We start from the raw sequence: 20,919 nt of genomic DNA on the forward strand, positions 1-20,919 counted from the left end.
AAAACCTTGTGCCTTTAATGGCTATTGGCTCTCCTTTTTTATATACTGAACATAACTACATTTAATTCTTGGTCAGAAAGCGAGTTAAAGCTCTCTGTCAATTTTCTCAGAAGTTTACAAAGAAAAATAAGAGAATTTTTTATGCCAAATATCTTGCAGTGTTCATTCATAGTACAGGGCTGTGCTGGGAAAACCAGGATTTATTTAACTTTTCTGATCTCTCCAGAAGGTCCAAGTAGTTTAAAATCTGAAGTTCGTAATGCAATAAATAAGAAGAAGAAAGGAAAGGCAGCAGGTCCTGATGAATTAGTAATAGAACAAATTATCGCCCTTGAACACTATGGAATTGAAAAACTTACTGATTTAATCAGTGACATTTATGAGACTGGAATAATACCAGAAGAGATGAAAGAATCAGTATTTATCACTCTTCCTAAGAAAGCTGGAGCAATAGAATGTGAATTACATAGTACCATAAGTTTAATGAGTCATATCACCAAGATACTTCTAAGAATTTTGATGACAAGAGCTAAAAGTAAGATACAAGCTGAAATAAGCAAAGAACAATGTGGTTTTGTGAAAGACAAAGGTACAAGAAACACAATATTGATGTTAAGGATACTATCAGAACGAGCTATTCAAGTGCAAAAACATTTGTTTGTTTTATCGACTACACAAAAACATTTGATAAAGTGAAGCACAATAAGTTATTTGAAATATTACAGAATACTCCAGATCTAGATTCAAAAGACCTCCGCCTAATCAGAAATCTGTACTGGGAACAAACTGCCGCTGTAAGAATAGATGGAGAAGTGAGTCGGTTTACGAAAATCAAGAGAGGCATTAGATAGGGGTGTGTTTTCTCCCCTGATTTATTTAATGTGTACAGTGAAACAATATTACAGAAAATAAGAGACCTCTTGGGAATCAATGTTGGTTGTGAAAACATCAATAATTTCAGATATGCAGATGATACTGTGTTAATTGCAAGTACGGAGGAAGAACTAGAAAACTTAATTGATATAATTGTTGAAGAAAGTGCAAAAATTGGTCTGTCTATCAACTGCAAAAAGACAGAATGTATGGTGATATCCAAAAAGAAGGAGAATCCTATCTGCAGGCTGAGAATAAACGGGGAAGACATAAAACAAGTACAGAACTTTTGCTACTTAGGAAGCTGGGTAACATCAGATGGCAGGTGCGATATGAACATCAAAAGAAGAATAGGGATGGCAAAAGACACCTTTACGAGAATGAAGAGTACACTGACCAATACTAAACTAGGCATGACAACCTGCCTCAGAGTACTGAAATGTTACGTTTATCCAGTTATGTTATATGGCTCAGAATGTTGGACAATATCTAGTAACATGAGGAAACCAAGTGTAGCAGCAAAAATGTGGTTTTTGAGGAGGATGCAAAGAATATCATGGACGAAACGAATATCTAATGAGGATGTCATGAACAGAGCAAACACAAAAAGAAATAATGTATGAGATCATGAAAAGGCAACGTAACTTCATTGGACATGTGATTAGGAAAGAGGAGTTAGAATGCACAGTAATTATGGGAAAGATTGAAGGGAAGAAAGCAAGAGGAAGACAAAGACAAATGATGATGGAGACAGCAGCCAGAGAATTGGAAATGAATACCAACGAATTGATCCACTTGACCCGAAACAGGAGTGTGTGGGCCATGGCAGTCAAAGCTCAAACTGGGCACGGCACCTGATAATGATGATGATGATGATGAATCTCCCCAGATTCAAGTTGTTTTAAGCATCAAACCACGTTAGTGGACATGAATCTCCATATAAATTCTGAGTAAAAATAGCAAACTACTTCCCTTTCAAAAAAAAGGTACTAGTGAATCAGATGAATTATGAAATAGCAATCTGATAGTTGACTTTTATTGACTTTATTATTTTTAATTAATTACACTTCAATTCTGCAGCTGTCTTGGTGGGATTTGGACTCCAGTCTGTGCATTGCAGATTCGTCTTCTGGCTTGCTCGATTGGTATAGTAACTACTAGGCTGCAGAAATCTGTACTGTTATCACAAATCTTAATAATCACACTTAAAAGCGTGGTGACAACTGCCTTGCTTTTTATAATAATCTGATCACCTTGTAACATAAATCATACTGTTGAACATTTTTGGAATATGACATAACATGAGCTACACACATCAAAGTCGCTGGTGAACGCAGCAGGCCAGGCAGCATCTGTAGGAAGAGGTGCAGTCGACGTTTCAGGCCGAGACCCTTCGTCAGGACTAACTGAAGGAAGAGTGAGTAAGGGATTTGAAAGTTGGAGGGGGAGGGGGAGATCCAAAATGATAGGAGAAGACAGGAGGGGGAGGGATGGAGCCAAGAGCTGGACAGGTGATTGGCAAAAGGGGATACGAGAGGATCATGGGACAGGAGGTCCGGGAAGAAAGACAAGGGGGGGGGGGGACATGAGCTAGATTATCACCCCCATGAATTATTCCTCCATTATGTTTGATTGTAGCTTAATTCTATCTGCAAAATGTAAGAGGTAGGAAATTCAATCTCTCGAACCTGCTGCACCATTTAACAAACTCTTAGCTGAACGTCTACCTCCAAACTATTTCCTTTCATGTTCATCTATCCCTTCATTCCCCTGATATTTAAAAATCCCTCAGTCTCAGTTTTGGGTGCACTATTCGGACTGAGTCTCCACAGTCACCTGGGGTAGAGAATGCCACAGATTCACTACCCTTAGTGTTAAAAAATTTCTCCGTATTTCAGTTGTAAATGGGCTGTCCCTTATTTTGAAACTGTGAGCTCCGATTTTTAGACTCATTTCGGGGAAATTCCATTGTGCATCTACTCTGTTGAGCATTCTAAGAATTTTATGTTTCTATATTTGCATTAATTCAATAAATCTTCTTCTGAATCACCGTATTTATTTATTTATCAGCACTGCATTTCTGTATTTGTGACAGCATACTCTACTTTCTGTTTTCTTTTACTTTCTTGGTGTAATTTTATATGAAATGATCTGCCTAGATGATATTCAAACAAATGTTTTTCACTGTATATGTGATAATGACAGACCAACCAAAAAAAACCAAAGTCTCTCAACCTCAAGTCTTGAAAGCCTCAATTCATCTTTTATCCTGAAGAAGAATTCCAGATTTCCATTATAATTTGTGCAGAATTGGTTCCTGTGGATTTGACTCCTAGCTTAGCACATATTAGAGACCTGATTACCCTGAAAAGTTGCTCAATATTAATAAAATAAAAATAGAATTTCTATAAAAAACTGTGACTTTTATAAACTTGTTCACCTGCAAGTGATAGTTATTGCAGGCATTCCTTCTGCAGTGTAATTATTAGCCACTGGAGCTTTTCAACTATGAATCTCTACATTGGTTCTCTTGCTTGCCTGCTATAACTTTGGTGGAATGCTTGTAATTGGTGGAAAGGAAGTGGTTTCCAGTGCGTTTATTTTCTGCCAGTTTTATGCTGGATAACCAGGAAACCACTGTATCAATTTACCCTCTCAATTCTGATATCCACTTCCATAAAGGGAACCCCTTTTTGCTCTTTCCAAGTCAGAAACTCCAGATGTTATGAAGTATAGTAATATCTGTAGTTTATTTAAAAATTGACAAATAACATTTGGACAAAGAATCAACAACAGTTGAAGGATACATATGAAGAGACCTTTCGACTGTGACAGCCACTTTTCAACTTGTCTTTATTGTCATATGCATAGGTACAATGAAAAAACTTGCTGCAACATCACAGGCACATAGATTCAGACAACACACAAATCATAAATTATATAACTTACTTGAGACAGTGAAGGAGAAATACTGTTGAAATAAGGAAATAGTGCAAAACAAAATCAAAAATGCGAGAAAATGCAGATGCTGAAAATCTGGAGCAACATATCCAAAATGCTGATCATTTCCCTCCTTCTCATTCTCCTTCCCCTCCCTCATGACTTGCCCATCACTCATGCCTTTCTTCCTCTTGTTCCCCAGCTTCATCCATTTATTCCATGGTCTACAGTCCTCTCCTATCAGATAAACATCTTGTTTATTCCTTGCCTCTTCTGCATATCACCTCCCAGCTTCTCACATCATTCCCACTTCCCCACTTAACTACCTTCTCCTCCTCACTTGGGTCACCCTCCACCCGCCAGCTTGTGCTCATTCCCATCCCTCCACCCTTTTATTCCAGCTTCTGTCTCTTTCTTTTCAGTCCCGATGAAGGTTCTTGGCCTGGAATATCTACTGTTCATTTCTTTCTATCAATGCTACCTGATCTACTGACTTCCTCTAGCAATCAGAAACATGCCTGTGGTAGTGCAATAAGTGGTCTGTACTGCCCTGATGCTGAGCTAGGATTAGGCTTATGCAGGGTTAAGATGCTGATAGGTTTAGGAAAGTTGTTGATCCGAAATCTGATGGTGTTGGAATTTAGGCTTCTGTACCTCCTGAACAATGGTAGCAGCAAGAAGAGGACATGGCCCACATGGTGCAGATCATTGAGTCATAGCACACTACAACATAGAAGCAGGCCCTTCGGCCTATCTAGTCCATGCTGAACCATTAATCCGTCGACTTGCACCTGGACCATAGCCCTCCATACCCCTCCCATCCATGTACCTATCCAAATTTCAAAGTTCAAAGTAAATTTAATTATCAAAGTACGTATACTGTATGTCACCATACACAACCGTGAGATGCATTTTCCTGCGGGCATACTCAGCAAATCTATGGAATAGTAACTATAACAGGATCAGTGAGAGATCAACCAGAGTACAGAAGACAACAAACAGAGCAAATGCAAATATAAATAAACAGCAATAAATAATGAGAACATGACATAATGAGATAAGAATCCTTGAAAGTGAAATCATTGGCCTTGGATAATTTCTCTTAGATTGAAATTGATCCTGTGTCCACCACTTCCTCTGACCTCTTGTCCCATGCTCTCACCACCCTTTGACTGAAGAAGTTTCCTCTCATGTTCCCCTAAACCCATGACCTGTAGTTGTCATCTCACCCAACCTCAATGGAAAAAGCCTGCTTGCACCCGTGATGATATTTGCTACCTTCTTGAGGCAAATTCCTCATGTAGATGTTCTCAGTGGTAGGGAGGGTTGTACTCATGATTGATACTGCTTTGGATCATTCCGATTCAGTGTGCTACTGATGGATGTATCCTGCATTTTATTATACAGAGGAAGGCGTTAAAATTGATCATGTGTTAAGTGTTCAGTAAAGTAATGAAAGCATTTTATTTTCCATTTCTGAAAAGGAGTTCTATTGACTTGAATGCGGCTGAAGTTAACAATAGTTATGGAATTGCAACTGCTGTCAGATCAGGTTGACTTGCATCTGAACTTTCTGCTGCCAGCATTAAATTTAAGAGCATAAGAAATAGAAACAGGAATTAGCATTACATCATTGTTCAATGGGATCATAGCTGTTCTTTTAACTCGCCACTCTTTTGCACAAATCCCATTTCCCATAACAGCCCCTTTGGTAGGAAGTCTGAATACTATTTGCATACTGAAGAAATTTCTTTCCATCTCAGTCTTGAATGGTGGACCTTTTGCTTTGAAAAGGGTTCAGTGAGATCCCCTCCTCATTCTTCTGAATTCGAGTGAGTACAGACCCAGAGCCATCTAACGTTCCTCATATGATAACTCTTTTACTCCTGGAATCATCCTTGTGAATCTCCTCTTGACACTCTCTAATGCCAGCACATCTTTTCTAAGATGAGGGGCCCAAAACTGTTCACAATACTCAAGGTGAGGCCTCACTATTGCCTTATAAAGCCTCAGCATCACATCCTTTCTAGACCTCTTGAAATGAATGCTGACGTGGCATTTGCCTTCCTCACCACCGACTCAACCTGCAAGTCAGCCTTCAGGGTGTTCTGCACAAGGACTCCCATGTCCCTCTGCATCTCAAATTCCTGGATTTTCTCCCCATTTAGAAAATCATCCTGGCACTTGCCCTGTCAAGCTGTGTAGGAACATTGTACACTTTGAGATCACCTCTCACTGTTCTAAACTTGTTAGGGAGGGTTATCTGAGCTGACTCCATTTACCTGAGAGTCCTTCTGGAGTCGAACAGATTCTGAGGAACAACTAGACCCCAGATGGTGGACCCTGAGGTCTTACCCGAGAATGCCCCTTCAAAGACATTTAAACTGTTTTTAAATATCTCCAAAGATAATTAAAGAATGACTCAAACTGGCTTAAATAATGAGTAATTGTTAAAAAATTAAAAATATCTTCAATTGGTAAGATGATTCAATGGCACACTCCCAGTACGTATTCCCCACCACTGAAATAAAAGGAGTTGCAAACCTTATGTTACTTATCCCTGGCATAAAATTTACAGCTGAAATCAAAATGTGTTAGGTCTCTTGTCTGTGAGTGACTTCTCCAACTCTGGACTCGGTAGCAACTCCAGGTTTGACGGCAGAGGGAAGCTGGATTGTGGGAAGGAAATAAATGGTTCTTTGTGGAACTGCTGGCCAAGCAAGCACATGCTCAGCTGATTATATTTCATGCAAGTGACTGAGGACTAATTCATGAAACTCCTCCCCCAATCTTGTTAAAAGTTTCATTTCCCGTGAAATTTTCAATTTTCATTAATTATTTTAAAATTGAACATGTAAAGTTTGAGACAAAAATAATTTATGGTTGAAGATTCATTATGCTCTGTAAATGTTTGACTTAAAAAGTATTTATGGTCGATCTTTTTAAGTGCATTTTCTCATTTAGTTTACTTAACTTGACAAAATATTTTATAGCACGATTTAGAGATAAATAAAGAGTATGACATAGAAAACATTTGAAACAACCTCCAAATTTAGTTAAGGGAGCTTTGCCGTCTGATTTTGCAATGCTTAAATAAGCTCAAGTTAAATGTAGTTCTTTAGAGGAAAATTGTAAATAAAATTATTAAAAATAAAAAAATCAACTCCTGCAGTTGTATAAAAGTCTTGAATTTCCTTCGTATGACTAACTTTGTGTCAAATTAGGAAAATTACATTCATCTTAATTTAATCAAAAAAATTGACTAATTTCCAGATAATGTAAAATTAATTTACCTTATGGCCACAATCTATCTTAAAGATAGCTGATATCTTGGAAAATAAATCTAGTAAAATCATATTTCTTGTAAGTTTCCAACCAATAAAAAAATTATTACCACAAAATAAGATGAATTGAGAGAGGAAATGTCAATGGTGGATTCACTCTCTTATTTGCTCATTTCTTTGTTTATTTTAAGAAGCTGTACATACAATACAAAAGTTCTGTGGACCATTAACTGATTATCCTGTTGCACGAATTTAAATGGTTTGGGAATTTTTTTTGAAGAAATCAGCTTTGTTATGTATATTCAAGCATCAAGCCAAGGACAAGATTCATATTGAGAGCGATAGAAATCTAGGCTACAGGAAATGAATTACTTAGCCGAGATAAGGTTTTACCTTTACTTAATGATGCAAAGTAACACTATAATAAAAACCACCTGATTGAAAGCCAATTCTTGATGTAATGTAAATTCCCTTTGGTTGTTAAAACTGCTTTGTAAATCTTATTTTATTTAAATGTGAAACTGATTGCCATGATCTATAGACCAAAACTTTGCTCTTCAGGAGAGTAAAATAAATTAGTATTTGAGATTGACACATATCTATGATTAGATATTTCTGAAAGAAATGTGAACCTGAAATATGTAACCCTATGTTGACACAAAATTCATATACTGAGTGTGATTAAAGCATGTTGCTAAATTACACGTTTCCTTTTGCTTAGCTCGACTTTGCCTGCCCTTGACTGGCAGTTGCCATCCCATTCAGGACCCTATGAGCTGGAGATCGAAGTACAGCCCAAGTCCCATCACAGAGCACACTACGAGACGGAGGGCAGTCGTGGAGCTGTAAAGGCATCTGGCAGTGGACACCCAGTCGTGCAGGTTGAAAGGCTACGTTAATACAACTGGTTTCTTACAGATACTAACCATACTTGCAGCATGCACAATGGTTCCTTAGTTTAGGAGTAGGTGTCTTGCATTGCTTCTGCAACATGCGCTGCAGCGCAGTTCCGCTGTAAGCCCTTGTGTAATTGCAGTTACTGTTTTCTCAAGGGTGTGGGTGTGCAGTAAGGTTCACTTGGATTTATGTGCTGCGGGAAGGTAGTGGTTGGTGGTTTAGTGGGACCAACCAGCTGGCTAAACATTACAGTGCAGTTTAGAATCAAACATGTTGGGGTGTGAGATTGGAGTCACATATATGGCTGTGTAGGACATCACACAGTATTAAAACAGTCTTTTGGCCCAGCTTGTTCATGTTGACCAGGGTAGTCCTAAGTGCCCACGTTTGGTCCACATTCCTCAATCTTTTCTATTCTTGAACCTACCTAAACGTCTTATAGTCATTGCTCAAAGCTCAAATGTCTTATCAAAGTGCATGTATGTCATCATACAGAACTCTAAGATTCATTTTCTTGTGGATATTCATAGTAAATACAAGAAAGAGAATATAATCAAGGAATTAGAATTTAGAATTTATTTAAAATTTTACATCCATTCCACAACATGAGGGAGTAAGAATCTTTGTGCTATGACTCCGTTGCAATGTACAGGCATGTGAATTTAAATATCTAATGGCTTGTAGAAAAAAGCTGTCCTGTAGCCTGTTGGTCCTGGCTTTAATGCTGTGGTGGTGTTTGCCAATTGAAGCAGCCGAAACAGTTTACGGTTGGGGTGACTGGTGTCCCCGATGATCTTCCAGACCTTCTTTCTGCACCTGCTGCTGGAAATGTCCTCAGTGGAGGGAAGTTCACGCCCACAGGTGCTCTGGGCTGTCTGTACCACTCTCTGCAGTGCCCAGCGATCGAGGTTGGTGCAGTTTCCATTCCAGGTGGTGATACAGCCAGTCAGTGTGCTCTCAATGGTGCATCTGTAGAAAGTCTTGAGGATCTGGAGGCCCATGCCGAACTTCTTCAGTCACCTGAGGCGGAAGAGATGCTGTTGTGCTTTTTTTTTGCCACAAAGTCAGTGTGTACAGTCGGGTGAGATCATTGGTGACGTGTATACTGAGGAACTTGAAACTACTCGCCCTCTCAACTGCAGACCCATTGACGTTGATCGGGGCGAGTCTGTCTCCGTTCCTCCCGTAATCCACAATCAGCTCTTTTGTTTTTTGGGCATCGAGGGAGAGGTTGTTATCCTGGCACCACTGTGTCAAGGTGTCAACCTCTCCACTGTAGGCTGTCTCATTACTGCTAGAAATAGGCCGATCAAAGCTATGTCATCTGCGAATTTGATCAGCAGATTGGATCTGTCTGTGGCAGCACAGTTGTGGGTGTACAGGGAGTAGAGGAGGGGACTCAGAACACAACCTTGGGGGGCAATTGTTGAGGGGCAGAGGTGAGGGAGCCCATCCTTACCACCTGTCGGTGATCCGATTAAAGAGTCTAGGATCCAGCTGCACAAGGCAGGGTGCAGGCCGAGGTCTCCAAGGTCCCTGTCACATCTGGAGGGAATTATGGTGTTGAATGCTGAACTGTAGTCCAGGAACAGCATTCTAATATATGCATCCCTCTTCTCCAGGTGAGTGAGGACAGTGTCTAGTGCTATGGCTATGGGATTATAGGTAGACCAGCTCCGTCGTTAGTTGAATTGTAGGAGATGCATTGTGGTTGGTAGCATGCTGCAGATGTAGTCTTTAACCAGCCTTTCAAAGCATTTGCTTATAAAAGCATTTGCTTATAATTGAGATGAGTGCAACAGGGCACCAGTCGTTCAGGCATGCTATCTTGGTTTTCTTAGGTACAGGGACAATGATTGGCGATTCGAAATAGGAGGGCACTACACACTGGGAGAGGAAGAGATTAAAAATATCCGTAAGCACACCAGCCAGATGTTCCGCACACACTTTGAGGAAGGGTCCCGGAATGCCGTCCAGTCCTGCTGCCTTGCGGCTTTTGACACATTGGAATGTTCTACATACCTCCGCCTCGGAGAGGACCAAGGTGCAGGTGTTGTCAGCAGCTCTCCTCAGGGGTTCAGTCCTATCAACTTCAAATTGAGCGTAAAAAAAATTTAGCTCGTCCGGGAGTGAGGCGGCAATGTTGGCTATACTGCTGCGTTTCCTCTTGAAGTCTGTGATGGTGTGCAGTCCTTGCCATATGCTGTGTGTCTCATGGTCACAGGGTTGTGACTGGATTTTGTCCCCGTGTTGCCATTTTGCCACTTTGAAGGCTCTAAGTAAATCATAGTGAAATCTCTTGAGCTCCTGTTGGTCTCCGGAGGCAAAGGCTTTAATCCTTGCGCTGAGAGCAACATGCACTGAACTATTTATCCAAGGCTCCTGGTTTGGATAGACACGAACCAATTTTTGGGGAACTATGTCTTTAATGCACTTCTGAATGAAGCTTGTGATCACCTCCAGATTTTCGGAGATGTCCTCAGCTCAAAATACCTCCCAGGTGATGCTGTCAAGGCAGTCTTGTAACGTCAAGTCTGATTGATTGGACCAGAAGTGGATAGTTTTCACTATGGCTGCTTCCTGCTTCAATTTTTGCTTGTAGGCAGGTAGGAGAAAGATGTAGGAATGGTCAGACTTTCCAAACGGGAGGTGGAGAAGTGGTTTGTAGGTATTGCGGAAGGGAGAGTAGCAGTGGTCGAGTATGCTTCCTCCCCGTGTGCTCACCTCAATGTGTTGACAGAACTTCGGGTAAGCTCTAGTCAGTGACGCTTGGTTAAAGTCTCCAGTGATGATCAAAGCAGCCCCTGGGTGTGTGGTTTCATGGATATTGATGGTTTCACAAAGTTCATTGAGAACCAGGTTGGCATCGGCCTGTGGTAGGATGTACACAGCTGTAATAATAACAGACATGAATTCTCTAGGCAGCCAGAAAGGTTGACGTAGCAGCACAAGGTTCTCGAGATCCAGGAGCAAAGGGATTTTGCTGACAACAGACAACAAGATGAACAAATACAAAAGGGAAAAAAAAAGCAATAAATATCGAGAACATGAGATGAGGAGCTTGAAAGTGAGTCTATAGGTTGTGGGAACAGTTCAGTGATGAGTTGAGTGAAGTTATCTCCTTTGGTTCAAGAGCCTGATTATTGAGGGGTAATAACTGTTTGTAAACTTGGTGTGATTCCTGAGGCTCCTGTACCTCCTTCCAAATAGCAGCAGTAAGAAGAGAGCATAGTCGGGATTTTGGAGGCTCTTGATGATGGATGCTGCTTTCCTGTGACAATTGTACTCACTTCTACAGCTCCCTCTGGCAGCTCATTTTCATATATTCAACACCCTCTGTGTGGAGAAATTTCCCCTCAAGTCCCTTTTAAATCTCTTCCTTCTCACATTAAATGTGTCTTTTCGTTTTAAAAAAAGTGGAAAAAGTGAGTGATTAAATTGCATTCAAATGCAACGAATTTGTATTAATACAGGCACCGCTTTTTGGAGAGATGGCATCTATTTGGTTAAGGCAAAGTTGACAATGGAGCTTGTCCCCCATTGGTCTACTATGGCTCTTGGGCTCCGAGAACCAGTTAGCCAGAACTATTGACTGTGGTATTGTGATAGTCAGGCAACTTGACCAGTGATCTGGAGCCATGAGTGTGAATCCCAGTTGAGGAACTTATATTTAAATAAATCTGGAATGAAAAGTTAGAATCAGTCATGAAACATCTTTCCTTCCTTACAGAAGGTAAATACATGTGAGATTACATATCTTAGACAGCAGAGAGAGCTTTTACAAGAAAAAGTGAATCATTAAAGACTGGGGTTGCTGGAGATGGGGAAATGGTGTAGAGAGGAAAGAAGGCATGAAGTTAAATTGCCAGTGATCAGTGTTAAGTGTTTAATAGTTGCCCTTCCTGTGACAAGTATTTGTATATTGCCTTGGTCAGAACATAGACAGCAACTACATTTTCTTTAAATACCACAAAGTCATATAACACAGGAACAGGCCCTTCAGCCCAACTTGTCCGTGCTGACCTTTTTCCCACTAAACAAGTCATATTTACCCACACTGGGCCCATATTCCATGAAATCTTTCCTATATTCTCTGAGTGTTGTTATTGTTCCTGCCTCAGCCACTTTCTCCAGCATCTCACAACATAGACACACCACTTGCTACATGAGGAAGAGGTCCCTCAGGTTCCTTTTAAACTTTTCACCTCTCATCTTAAACCTATGCCCTCTAGTTTTTATTTACCTTTCTCTGGATAAAGACCATGTGCATTCACCTTATTTGTTTTCCTCATAGTTTTTGTACATCTCTATAACTTCATCCCTCAATCTCCTAGATTCTAAGCTATAAAGTCCTGTTCTGCCTAGCCTCTCTATAACTCAGGCCACTGAGTCCTGGCAGCAGCCTTGTAAGCCATTTTGGGAATGGAGGTAGCAATATCATTTATTCAGTAGATAGGGGTCTCTTCATCTATGTCTATCTTGACCGTTGACCCTAGGGTTCAAGGTTGAATAAAATTACTGTGCGATAAATCACCATTTACATCTAGGAATGTCTGCATTCCTTGTTCTCTGATTTTTGCTTAGAAGAGATGAGGCTAAAGTTCCTACTGACAGACGAATTGCCCACTGTTACCAGTTGTCTTTCAGTCTGACTCCAGATGCAGTCTTGCTGTGGAAGTCGGCTCCCAGGTAACTGGTGATGCTCTGCAGATCATGCCCTCTCTGAGTGCGTGACGAGCTGCACTCTCTGAATGGCTTTGTCAGCCAATGAGAACCTGACCCTTGTCTACACCATCAGTGACATCAAAGGATTATGCAAGTCTTTGACTTTTACTAAAATAAAAGTGACAAGGCATTAACTTAATATATATTTAAACTTTAAAAATCTGAGTAAAATCAGATATAAAAGAACTACTTAATGTTTCCGCTGTTAATCTGATAAAGTTCAGTGGTTTGAGAGTAGGAACATCTGAGGTGATCTGAGCTGCTCTCACAGACTCCATAAGGAGTCCCAGTAGAATTAGGAACATGTTTTGGGGTCAGCACCTATAGAAATGGAAGGTTTAGGAGCCCTGAAATTTTGCTCGGTAAATTATTCAACAGCCAGCATCTTGGCAGATTTTCAAACAGAAGATCTGCCTTATTATATTGGATCATAAATTGTATAATCATTGTCTGTTGATCAATTTTATACACAGAACTGTCTTCTTTGTATGATACTTCACCAGACATTCAGGGTGGTTGAGAAGTAAGCTGTTGAACAAGGCAAGCGAAGCAGCCACAGTGTTGTAGCCACAAGTTCTATTAGCACATTCAAAAACCAGAATGCAACTCAAGAGGAAGTAAGTGGGTGTATTCCCTTTGCTTGTGAAGCTAAAGAAGTATTTTCCCAGTAAATTGCAAGTACTTTAGATTAATTGGGTCAAAATTTCTTTTAACTCAGAAATTAAAACACAGTTACAGACTTGCACTGCATATTTCATAGACTACCAAAGTTTAAGTTTACTGACATACACAGGGGATAAATACCATGAAAATTAGCTTTTTGCAGTAGCAGCATGGTTTATTACAAACATAACGTATGTTCAATAAACTTAAATTAACATAAATTATGCATAATCTACATGGCAAAATAAATGTTATGATATTAGTACAAGTTGAGAGACGGAGAAAGAAATATAGTCCAAGGTAGTGTTAGGGTTTTTCAGGTTAATTCAAGAACCTGTTGGCAGTTGGGAAGAAGCTGTTGTTGAACCTTGAGGTCAGGGTCTTCAGGTTCCTATACCTATACCCTGAATCCAACATTGAGTGAGGTTGTGGCCTGGGTGGTGGGGGTCCTTGATGATAAATATAGCCTTTCTGAGACTTCACCTCTGACAGAAGTCCTGAATGGTGGGGACTAGCAGTAGGCTTTTAGACAGGGATCACAAAACAGTCCAAGACTTAAAGTAGTCAACCTATTTGAGTCCTAGTGTGGATTGGGTTAGTCTTTGTTATAGAATCTGTCTGATCTCTATTTCTATTTGTACTTTGTGTCTCAAGCCATAGATTAACATCTTCAGTTATCTTTCCTATGGCACTTTTAAAGAGGTGATAAATTACAACTGTTTATCAAATTCACATGATAATGCAAGACCAGTATTGAAATGGTACTGGTCTGGATTTTGGTAACTGGGAGCCAATGCAGATTTCCAATCCAAGTGATTTGCTGCAATTTTAGATGAGCTTTGATCTTCAATTCGGATAGAGAAAATAAGGTGAATGCAAACTTGTGATCTGCCCATCGGTTATAATGGAGAATCTGCTGGGGTAGCCGGTGACAACCTAACAGATAGAATGTTGCCCTATCCCTTACAAAAGGAGTGAATGTCTGTTACGCGCTGTGATAATTATTAGTTCATATGTTCAGCTGTTCTGTGCTTAAGGATTTTTCATCTTTGCTTTAAGATTTGCAAAGTCAAAGGCAGCTTTATTGTTATAGCACACGTTATGCACAGGTGCAGTGAAAAACCCAGATGCAGCAGCATCAGAGGCACGTAGCATTAGATAAGCAGCATTTACAAGGAAATATAAATTAAGCATAAATTTTGTGCAGATTTTACAAGAAAGAACACAAGTAGAAAAAAAAGGAGAGAAGTGCAAGGTGGTTATAATGTAGCTGTAAGGAGATGATGAATTAGGGTTGTACAAGTTGGTTCAAGAACTGGATTGTTGAAGGATCATTGTTTTTTGACCCTGATGCTGTGGGGCTCAGGCATCTTTAACTCCTGCCTGATGGTATCTGCAAGAAGGTGACATGGCCTAGATGATTTTAAATGGAGAGATTTTGCAGGTTCACCTAATACTAGACGGGCATCGCTCAGCTAGCTGCAAGCCTTTTCTAAAGCTCTATTGTGGGTGGAGCATATTTTGCCTTCCCCACCACTGCCCAGACATGAACTCATTGCATTGTGGAAGGCTCTGTTGTTGCACAAGACTTTGTCACAAGGGATCAAACCAGCTCCCAACCCTAAGCTTCCCTTGTTTGTACTTTTTACAGCACGTAGTTAGAATCATAAGTGACATATTGGCCTTTATTGCAAGAGGGTAGGTGTTTAGAAATAGATATGTTTTAGAAATAGGATTGTTTGCACTGGTGAAACCACACCTGGAGTACTGTCCATGGTGTTGGTTCTTTTGGAGGCAGTCGGGGCTAGTTTATGAGATAGGACAGTTGTCCTACCGCAGGTGGCTAAAAAAAAGTTGTATCTTTGATGTTTAAAGGAATAAGGGCTGACTTCCTGAAATAAATACGATCAGGGATGTGAGAATTGAGAAGCTTTTGTAGTGGGAGAGTCTTGAATACGGACACTTAGTTACCAGATAAATGGAGTAGTCATTTAAAACGTCTCAAAGTGGGTGGGATATTTCTGATTTTTCTACCCCAGAGGGGCGTGGAGACAAGATTTCTGGAAATATTTAAAGAGGAAGTACTTACTATTTGGAACATTGTGGAATTAAAAGCCTATGTGGAGTTAGCACACAACAGGAGTTGAGGCCGAGACAGACAGGTTGACTTGAACGATGGGGTAGGCTTGTGGTGTTACTCCTGCTTTTACAGTCATCTGCTCTTAATTTCTTGGTGGCTGGTAGCCATTGATCATGGCTCCTACTTCCCCTGTGACCTCACCTTCCTCCTGTAAGGACCATGATGCTATTCAAAGAGTGTAAGAAAATTACCTTGTTAAATATTTATCCATTGATCCAAAATGGGTTACTTAGCCATGAACACATTCCTAAATATAGTAACATCCATTTGTATTATACATTAAACAATGCTGTGTAGAAGATTCCACAACTGCAGATCATCATGTCTAGTCACATTCCATTACCCAATGTGCACACAAAGTTGTGAGTCATTGTCTACTGATGGGACATAGCCAATTCCCCACCTCTGCATCACCTAGTCCCCTCCATCATTATCCCTCCCAATGTTGATTAGCTCATTGCTATGACACATTATCAACAGCCATCCTTAACAAAACATTGTTGTCTAAGGCATTTCATTAAAAGAATAATGTGGCATACAGTTAAGTGTTTTTTAATGAAAGAGTGTGGTAATTTGTCCCTTTTTGTTAATTTGTTATTAGGACAGTACACCCATTCATTGAGTTTTATGCGACATAATATTGCCAGACAATCCTGAAGTCAAGCAAAGCCTTATGCATTCATAAACCTTACTGATCTCTATAATTTGCAGTTTCGCTTGTAGTTACTTTTTTTTATCGCCATGCATAGAAAAAAATGAGGTTAAGGGTTGCAAGGAAACAAAACTCACACAATCCTCAGCATGAATTTTAGTAATCTGAGTTAGGAATTCAGCCTTGTTTGCTTGTACAAGGTAATAACAGATACACACTGTACTCTTCCCAACACCCATTTCAGTAGGCCTTCATTGGAGCCACGTTTCAGAAGTGGTGAACATTGCAAGATTACTCGCGTGTAAGCGCATTCTGTGTAACTGGCCGAAGACTTGTCAACTCTTTTTCTTTTGAACTGCCAGGAGTTTACAGTTGTGAAGCTGCGGTGTGCAGAGTCCCAGATGGAGGGCAGAAATAAAGTGATTCTGCCTCTGTGCAGACATAACCAAAGACTTTCCTGTGAATTTTAAATATGTGGTTTACCAAAACAAAAACTGACAGCATGCAGCTGCTGGGAGCCACATCACTGCACATGGCTTTGAATGTAGAATCTGCACCCTTAACAACAGCAGGAAGTACCATTGTTTAAGAACAACTGCAGAAGAAATAGGAGAAATTGGGCCTTACAGGTTCTCAAGTCTGATACTCCAATTGTGTAAGAAAATGGCTGATCTGAGCTTAGACTCACCGCCACCTCTTTTCTAGTTGTACCCAGCCCTTAAGTCACCAAAAATCTTTCTATTTCAGCCGGCATTCACTAGGAACATAACTGGATGTTTCCCTTTATATAAGTACACAAATTCAGGCTAGAAGTAGACCAATCGGCCCTCCTAAGTCTTCCCTGCCATTTACTAAGTTTACGTTAATCTGATTGTAACCTCATCTTCTGCTCTAACTCCCCCTACAAGTTTGTAAATGTAGTAGTGGCTAAGTATGAAATAATGATGAGTCAGAGTACAGGAAGGATATAGAATTGGCCAGATGTCGTGGCGTTATGATAACAATTTTTCTCCCAATGTTGGCAAAGCAGATGTGCTAGTCATTGGCTTCACAAAGAGGGGTGCTGCACATGTGTCGGTTTACAACAATGATGCTGAGATTGAGGAAGTTGAGAGCTTCAGGTTCCAAGGAGTGAACGTTACCAATAAGCTGTCCTGGTACAGCTAAGTAGATGTCTTAATGAAGAAACCACACTAGCTCATCTACTTTCTCGGGAGGCTAAAGAAATTTGGCATGTCCCCCTTGACCCTCACCAATCTTATCTATTCACCAAAGAAAGTATTCTATCCAGATGCATCACAATTTGGTATGGCAACTGGTCTGCCCAGAACTAAAAGAAGTTGCAGAGGTTTGTGGACATTGCGATAGCCAACCTCCCCTTCATAGACCCGGTCTGTGCTTCTCGCTACCTCTGTGGAGCAGTCAGCATAATCAAAGACCCTTCTCACCCCAACATCTTCTCTTCAAACCCTGCCCCCCCTCCATTGGGCAGATCATAGAAAAGCATGAATGTACCTACCAGCAGGCTCCAGGACTTCTTCAACCCTGCTGTTAAAAGATCTATCAAGCAGACTCCATGCATGGAAAGGTGGATTTGTGACTTCACAATCTGTCTCATTATGGCCTTGTACTTTTTTGTCTGCCTGCACTGCAATTTCTCTGTAACCATAGCATTTTATTTTGCTTTCTGTTATTGCTTTTCCCTTGTACAATCTCAATGCAATGATTTGCTGAAATTATCTGTGTGGATGGCATGCAAAAGAAAGTTTTTCACTGAACCAAGACATCCCATTATTTATAAGCACTGAACTCGGATCCTGCTGCAAGAGGAGTTATCCTCTTGACGTCAGTCTTGTATTGACAGCTCAGGATCTTAAGTGTTTCAGTCAATATGAAAGTAACTTTTAAGAGGTAGACAGGCACTTGAACAAGCATGGAACAGATCTGTGGACCATGAGGAGACAGATGGGATGAGTTAGGTTGGCATTTTAGTTGGTGCCGATATGGTTTTCCTGTGCTGTACTTTTCCATGTCACACTCACTCTTCTAAACTCCAGCAGATACAAGGCCAGTCTCTCCCACCTTTGTATGTAAGGCAACCCATCATTCCAGGTACAACTCTAGTAAACCAACTCTGAATTGCTGCAATTGCATTACATCCTTCCTTAATGAAGGATACCAAAACTGTGCACAATAATCCAATGTGATCTCATCAATAGAACATACAAGGGTAACCTTCCAATTTTTATATTCAATTCCCCTACCAACAAACTACAACACTTTGTTACCCTTATGTACTTGCTGTAATTGCACACCAGCCTTTTGTGGGTAATGCAAAGTGCATTCAGGTTTCTTCAGTCTCTCAGCATATATGATCTGTAAAGATTTGAAAGGCTGAATATTCTCTTCCTTTGCTACAATTTTCTATGATCCTATGATTTAAAATTTGAAAAATAAGAATTACCATGCATATTTAATCCAAAGAGTGCTAATAAAATTCCATGGGTTGATGGGGTCAGTAAAACAGCTGATATAACAGGGGGGCATGGTAGCATAGTGGTTAGCACTACGCTTTACAGAACCAGTGACCTGGGTTCAATTCCTGGAAGGAGTTTGTATGTTTTCCCCAGGACTACATGGGTTTCTTCCTACGGTCCAAAGATACACTGGTTGTTAGGCTAATTGATCATTGTAAATTGTCTTGTGATTAGTCCAGGGTTAAATTGGGGGATTGTTGGGAAGTGTGGCTCAATGGGCCAGAAAAGTCTATTTCAGCAGTCCCCAACCACCGGGCCGTGGACCGGTACCGGGCCGCAAAGCATGTGCTACCGGGCCGTGAGGAAACAATATGAGTCAGCTGCACCTTTCCTCATTCCCTGTCACGCACTGTTGAACTTGAACATAGATTTGCCAACTGTCCCGTATATTGGGCTAAATTGGTTTGTCCCGTATTTCCCCTGCTAAGGTAGAGCATTCCTGTGAAACCTTTTGTGCCGAAATGACGTGAAGCGAAGAAGCAATTACCATTAATTTATATGGGAAAATTTTTTGAGCGTTCCCAGACCCAAAAAATAACCTAACAAATCATACTAAGTAACACATAAAACCGAAAATAAATAACACTAACATATAGTAAAAGCAGAAATGATATGATAAATACACAGCCTATATAAAGTAGAAATAATGTATGTACAGTATAGTCGGGAAGATGAAGGCAAAACTGATTTCGGGGTGGGGGGGGGAATTGGCACGTACGTGCATGTGCATGTCACGCATGCACACACAGGTGCCCACACAAGGCTTCATGGTCATTGTAGTCTTTCGTGGGATGAAATGTCCCGGGATTTGACTGCTACTTTTGTCCCTTATTTGGGAGTGAGAAAGTTGACAACCCTAACTGTAAAAGACATGTTGAGGTGAGTTTAACCCCACTTGAACATCCCCCCCACCACCCTCCTGGTCAGCCGGTCCGCAAGAGTATTATCAATATTAAACCGGTCCGTGGTGCAAAAAAGGTTAGGGACCGCTGCCCTATTCCAATAAATGACATAAATAAATGTAGAATGTTCATTTCATACATTACTACAGAAGATTTCACAGTTAAATATATACATATATATATAGTTTCAGGTTTTAACTCTTGATCATTCATTTTTATTAAACTGAATGAGAATATCAAGAAGAGATTTGATAGAAGTCTTTACTTTCAGTAAGGGTTTATATAAAATAAATAAAGATAAATTGTTTTCAATGGCCAGAGAGTTGAGCATCAGAAAACAAGAAGGCATGGATATAATGGGACTGATTAACTAAAATAGAAAGCGTTGCTAATTTTGATTCTACCAGGGTTAATCTAAGCACTATCAACAAACAATTAGTTTCTCTTCATTTTGCGTCCACTCTTGTAATGTTTCAAGTCAAGTGCTTTGATGAGATAGTCCCGATTATAAATTGTTTTATTATTGTCACATGTACCAGTGAAAAACTTTATTTTGCATACTATCCATATACATTATTTCATTATATCAGTACATCAAGGTAGTGGAAAGAGAAAGCAATAACTGGGGACAGAAAATAGTGTTATAATTATGAGAAAGTGGAATGCAGGCAGGCGATAAGGAACAAGGGTCATATCAAGGTAGATTGTGAGATCAAGAGTCCATCTTTACTGTACAAGTGGTCAATTCAGTAGTCTTATAACAGCAGGACAGAAGCTGACCAATCTTAAGCCTGGTGGTACATGATTTGTATCTTCTGCCCAGTGGGAGGAGTGTGAAGAGAGAATGCCTGGGATAGAAAGAGTCTTTAATTATAGTATGTTAACTGCAAGAAATGTAGACAGAGACCATGGAGGGAGGGTAGTTGTTGTGCCGTGTTGAACCCTTCAGTTTCTTGCATCCTTGGACAGAGCAGATGCCATAATAACTAATGATGCATCTGAATGGGATGCTTTCTACAGTGCGTCCCCTCCAAAAAAAAATTATTTATTTACAGATGCAGTGCAGAACAGGCCTTTCCGGCCCAATGGGCTGATTGCCTAGCAACCAACCTATTCAATCCTAGCGTAATCACAGGACAGTTTGCAATGACCAATGAACCTACTAAGCAGTACATCTTTGGACTGTGGGATGAAACAGGAGCACCCAGAAGAGCCCCACACATTCATGGAGAGGATCTACAAACTCCTTGCAGATGACCCTAGAATTGAACTCTGAACTCCGACGCACTGAGCTGTAATAGCATCA

At 40.3% G+C, this 20,919-nt stretch overlaps 1 protein-coding gene across 3 annotated transcripts in view; it reads left to right on the plus strand.

Moving 5' to 3' along the window:
• nfatc1 (nuclear factor of activated T cells 1) overlaps nucleotides 1-20,919 on the plus strand; it is a 293,798-nt gene that overhangs the window by 37,378 nt on the left and 235,501 nt on the right. For all 3 annotated transcript variants that reach the window (XM_072261650.1, XM_072261642.1, XM_072261659.1), the window contains exon 3: nucleotides 7,819-7,978. In XM_072261650.1, the coding sequence (XP_072117751.1) occupies nucleotides 7,819-7,978 (160 nt within the window). The remainder of the gene's footprint in view (nucleotides 1-7,818; nucleotides 7,979-20,919) is intronic.

The sequence above is a fragment of the Mobula birostris genome, chromosome 1, assembly GCF_030028105.1.
Source record: "Mobula birostris isolate sMobBir1 chromosome 1, sMobBir1.hap1, whole genome shotgun sequence".
Taxonomy (NCBI): domain Eukaryota; kingdom Metazoa; phylum Chordata; class Chondrichthyes; order Myliobatiformes; family Myliobatidae; genus Mobula; species Mobula birostris.